Source organism: Astyanax mexicanus, chromosome 11 (assembly GCF_023375975.1).
Source record: "Astyanax mexicanus isolate ESR-SI-001 chromosome 11, AstMex3_surface, whole genome shotgun sequence".
Taxonomy (NCBI): domain Eukaryota; kingdom Metazoa; phylum Chordata; class Actinopteri; order Characiformes; family Acestrorhamphidae; genus Astyanax; species Astyanax mexicanus.
The window spans coordinates 2,992,657-2,997,697 of record NC_064418.1 but is presented as its reverse complement, the minus strand read 5'-3'; the positions used below and the strand labels follow the sequence as shown (position 1 = coordinate 2,997,697).

Below are 5,041 nucleotides of genomic sequence, written 5' to 3'. Positions count from 1 at the left end.
TCTCATCATATCAACACCTGGTTTGGTAAATTGGTACATTTGGTAACTCAGGCGAGCTGCTGACGGAACTGAACATATACACATGCTGGCTGAGGAGCATCCAGGAGAAATCTGCTTTGAACTACAATTTGTTCTTCAGCTTGGCTCACAGGATATAACATACTTAGTTAAAAATGAAAATTCCTTGTTACGTTTTACTGTGTGTATGTTTATTTGCATCTGTTCAAATCATATGTAGTGATTTTTTTCAGGTAAAAACACTCATACATATAACCTTGAGTAAAGTGGCATTACCTTACAAAAGGTATCTTACTTCACTAAAAAGGCAACAAACACCAAACTGAACTCCTCTCGCGCTTCCCCGAAGTGTCCTCTGGATTTTGTAGGACTTTCCGTGCTCTGAATTTCGCCAAAGTCAGATGCTAAAACACAGAGAGGAAAATAAACAAATGCTAAATATGAATATTCAAACAGCAGCTTTGCTCCATATCGTTCCAGCTCGAAAGACTCTTGGAAAACATTACAACAGAACGGAAAAGCTGCCATCCAGCTGCCGGTGTTTAGTTATTCCGATATATACTCCTTTATTTATTCTGCCGCGGCGCGCTGGCTGCCCTTCCTCTGCATATTTTACAAAGCTTCTCAGATGCGCTTTCTGTCATCCAATTCAATCCCTAATCAACATCATTTCATCTCTTCTATTTGAAGTATCAAATTAACTGGTTTAAGATACTTTATCAAAGTTAATTAACTTTAATCAGTTAATTAATTTAATATACTAATAAACAAGCAACACTCAATTAATTCCGTGCCTAAATAATGCCCGTACACAATTATCCAGAAAAAAAGTCGCAAAAGACTTAAAAGAGTTAGTATAAAGAGTTTTTTTCTGCTTTAAATAATTCAGTTAAATAAAACGGTTTCGTTTTTCGAACGAAAAAAAATCGACTTGTATTTTAAATGCATTTTAATTAATTTATTTGTAAGTAGAGACAAGTTTATTTAACAAACTTAAGAAGAAGTTAAAACCACAATATGCTATTATTATTATTATTATTATTATTATTATTATTATTATTATTACTGTTGAAAATATTAAAAAGCAATATAGAAATATGTGTATATAAGTTTTTTTGTTTTTTGTTTTTTGCTCTCACTATAAACACTATTTTACTATTGGATATAATTCAATCCCACGTCACTTTTTTTTTTTTTTTAATGACAATTTTATTAATATGTGTTTGGTTTTGTGATTCTGGGATTCTGGGTCTGGGCTCTTCAAGGATATATATGTAATCGTTTTCAAAATTAAGAATATAACATATAACATATTTCATATAAAATAATAATATTAAGAATTTTGTAAGCTCAAAATGTGAGCTGTTTTACACTTTCTGTAACTCAATTTCATTCAGTAAGGAGTCCAGAAAACAAGTCTATATAAAACAGATACACATCTGAGAATTCTGAATTATTATAAACTTAAATTGTTTCTTTTTATTTTGATGAATTTAATATGAATGTCACGTTTTAAATGGGCCTGGAGAAAATTTTCCAGCATTTCTTAGAGCTGACTGAAAGAAAAGGCAAAGCACGAGCAAAAGCGTTCAATTAAAACTTTTTTTATTGTTCTACATTTACAAGTCCACATCATCCATCATTCATTCCGAAATACAGTCGAAAATAAGTAAATAAATATTCCTTCACACCTTTATAAAAAATAAAACATGATCATTCTTTGCGTCGGTCAGTGACAGAGTAGGGCAAAAGCAAAAAATGAAGAGAGAAAAAGAGAGTGAGTGAGAGAGAGAGAGAGAGAGAGAGAGAGAGAGAGAGAGAGAGAGAGAGAGAGAGAGAGAAAGAAAGAAAGAGGGTGCAATATGAACTTATACATTTTTCAGGCTCTTTTGAAAGCCCAAAGCATGGGGGTTCATTCCTGATATAAAATCTCTCATACTGTACAAACACTGTCTACATATTTACAAAATGTATTTACACACTTGAGATACACATCAACAACGCTGGTCTCTCTGAAAGGAACAAGTGAATTCGCCTGGAGTGTGTCTAATAATAATAATATTGAAAAGTTGGCTGAACAGTTATAGGCACGTTCACAGTCATGATAAACTACATAGAAATGTTATGTGTCTCCTTGCCAACAACTTTCTCTCTTACCATGAGAAAAAATACTCAAATTGCCAATTGAACTTCGTTGGACCTAAAATAGTGCTTTAAATTTACCTGACATAATTTTTACTTAAATAAAATATATTACGTCAACATATCCTTACTGATTTTGCCTCATTAAAATGTGTAAAACTAAAATCACCACAATATTTCTACAGGGCTTTATCACTGACGTCATATTACACTGTTTTGCGTTTCTGGGTTGGTCTCGCGCTCAGGTCTTCTTGCCAGGTACAGTTCAACACACTATTTTCACGTTTTTCAGTGTATTTGAGTACGGGTCAGTTGAGGATATGCTAGTCATTTGGAGTCGCCCGCGAGCCTCGTCATGGTCACGGCGCTCATGCCGGTCACGTGCGGTGGCGGCGGGGGAACCTGGCACATGCTGCATGGGCACGGCATGCCTGCCCCCCAGTGCTGGAAGCTTGAGGCCGCGGGAGGAGCCTTGAGCAGTCCGTGGTGCGCGCGCACGGAGGCCACGGACAGGCCGGGCGCGCTGGCTGATGTGGGCTGGAGTAGCGCGTGATGCACAGCGTGTGAGGCCACCGGGTGTGCAGGCAGAGGCGCCGCGTGGGCCAGAGCGCCGCACGCGGACGGGTGGAAGGCGGGGTGATGGCCCGCCGCACCCGCTGCCGTCGCGCTCGCCGCTCCTCCGGCTGCTGCAGCCGCAGCTGCCGCCGCTGCCGCGCTCGCGCCGCCGCCGTAAATCTCGCTGACGAGCCGCTTCATCTCCTCGAGAGAGTTGCTAAGCATCAGGATGTAGTTGCGCGCGAGCAGCAGTGTGGCGATCTTGGAGAGCTTGCGCACTGAGGGCCCGTGCGCGTACGGCATGACCTCGCGCAGCCCGTCCATGGCAATGTTCAGGTCGTGCATGCGCTTGCGCTCGCGGCTGTTGATCTTTAGGCGGATGTTCTGAAGCTCGTTTTCAGACAGCAGCTTGCGATCTTTTTTGGAGAACATCTTAAGGGCCAGCGCGCTGGCGCAGTCATCACCGATGCCCGAGAGGGAGGAGAGTGTGCGCCCTTCCCCGCCGCCCAGATCAGCCAGGGAGTCGCCCTGCGTGGAGGACACGGCGCCCGAGAAACCGGCAGACTTCTTCATGGCGGAGGAGAGGAACATGTCATCCGCTTCGGGGGAGGATGGGCGGCTGGACACGCGGCTTGTGTCGGAGTCCATGGTGTGCGTGATTCGGCTTTTCAGAAGCTCAGTAGGTCACTTGAATCTTACAGTGTCTGTAAAAACGAAGGAAGAAATAAAGAAACCAATTTTAACCAACAGGAATTTAAAAGTTTACGCGATAAAATAATAATAACACGGTTTGCAAATTCTGTGATGAGTTGGTTCTCTCGCGAGCTCAAAAACTTTGCAAACTTACTGTTTTCTAACACAGACCTAATCACATTATTATTTTACCATATATATATATATATTTTTTTTTCATATACATACACGCTCTGCAAACTTTTTTTTTAAATGCACGCGAGTAGAAACTTACCTGGAAGCGCATGCACCTCGCGCCTTTCCTGTTCTGCGTTGTTTTGTTAGAAGTTTCACTTTGTTGTTGTTATTCCGTGTGTGAGTCCGTGACGGCGCGTTTGGCACGAGAGGAGTGGCGCGGGTGTTTTATAAGCGCTCGCGCCCCCCGCCACCTGGGCCCAAGTCAACGGGACAATGTGACTGAGTTATTTTTTTCTTCTTCTGAGAACCAATGGGCTGCGTGCGAACTGGCGGAGGGGAGGGCTTGGGAGAGGTGGGTGGGTTGGTGGGTGTGTTGAGGAGGGATGGGGGGGGGGGGGGGGCAAATCTGATGTCATTACAGAGAAACGAAGCTTCATTAACTAAATCAGAGCCGCTCCGCATATGGCGCCGCTCGAATTCAGATCAGAGAGCATCAGATAAACCAAACCAACCAACCAACACCATAACCAGCCGAGCAAACAGAACTTCTGATTATATTTTTTTGTGTTTAAAGTGTTTAAATAAAAAAAAAGATTTATTTTAGATAGCCTAAATGAGAGGAAACGTTTTATTTAAAAAAATAAGATATGCCGTAAATAAATAAATAAATAAATCTTGTGTTTCGAATTTACACGTTACTAATAAAGACTCAGTGCGAACTCACTCACACAAACACACACACACACGCGCGCGTGCGCGCACAAACACGCGCGCGCAGCGCAGCGCTTATTGTTTTAACCCTGCGACCCCTGCGGGCGCCTGACAGCTGATGGCGCGCGCGACCGGTTTCAGCCGTTAGAACGCGATTAAAACGATTTAATAAACGAAGCGTGAAGAACTGATTTAACGGTTCTAATCAGAGAGAGGGAGAGAGGCCTAACTAAACAGGGTGCCCAGATTGTAAATGATGAGTGTGAGACGAGTTTGTGCACCAATAAAATGACAGAGTCACACAAAAAATCTCTTTATTTTTAAGCCCTTTGATCTGTACGTATTAAGACATGCGATTAAACGTTTTTTTTATATTGAGTTACATTAAGATCAAGTGATTGAAAAAAATAAAAGAATGCCAATTCAATGCACTGAAAAACAATATATGCTTTATTAAATATATTTTGTTTATTGCAATTGCAGTCGAATCTTCATTTTCTTTTTTTAAATAAATTATATGAAATTATTATTTTACTAAATTATATAAATATTATTTGTCAGTTTAAAATGGAGTTTCCTTGTGTTTAGTGTACGATATAGTAATTACATTATTATTATTATTATTATTATTATTATTATTATTATTATTATTATTATTATTATTATTATTATTATTATAGTGTTTTCTTTGAAAATGAGTAAAGGGAACGGGCTCGGCCCTGTGCTTAAAGCCAGTTGTACATGT

The 5,041-nt window shown here is 40.5% G+C and overlaps 1 protein-coding gene across 1 annotated transcript; it reads right to left on the bottom strand.

The window, feature by feature from the left end:
• Positions 1-1,606: 1,606 nt before the first annotated feature.
• Positions 1,607-3,811, bottom strand: olig2 (oligodendrocyte lineage transcription factor 2). The gene is made up of 2 exons (XM_015601157.3): positions 3,683-3,811; positions 1,607-3,419 (listed from the first exon to the last, which is right to left on the bottom strand). Exon 2 carries the CDS (start codon positions 3,361-3,363, stop codon positions 2,488-2,490), a length of 876 nt encoding a protein of 291 aa, XP_015456643.3. The 5' UTR covers positions 3,364-3,419; positions 3,683-3,811; the 3' UTR covers positions 1,607-2,487.
• Between the last annotated feature and the right edge of the window lie 1,230 nt (positions 3,812-5,041).

Coding starts and splice junctions, on each gene's coding strand:
- olig2 (XM_015601157.3), bottom strand. CDS start 3,363: ATGGACTCCGACACAAGCCGCGTGTCCAGCCGCCCATCCTCCCCCGAA.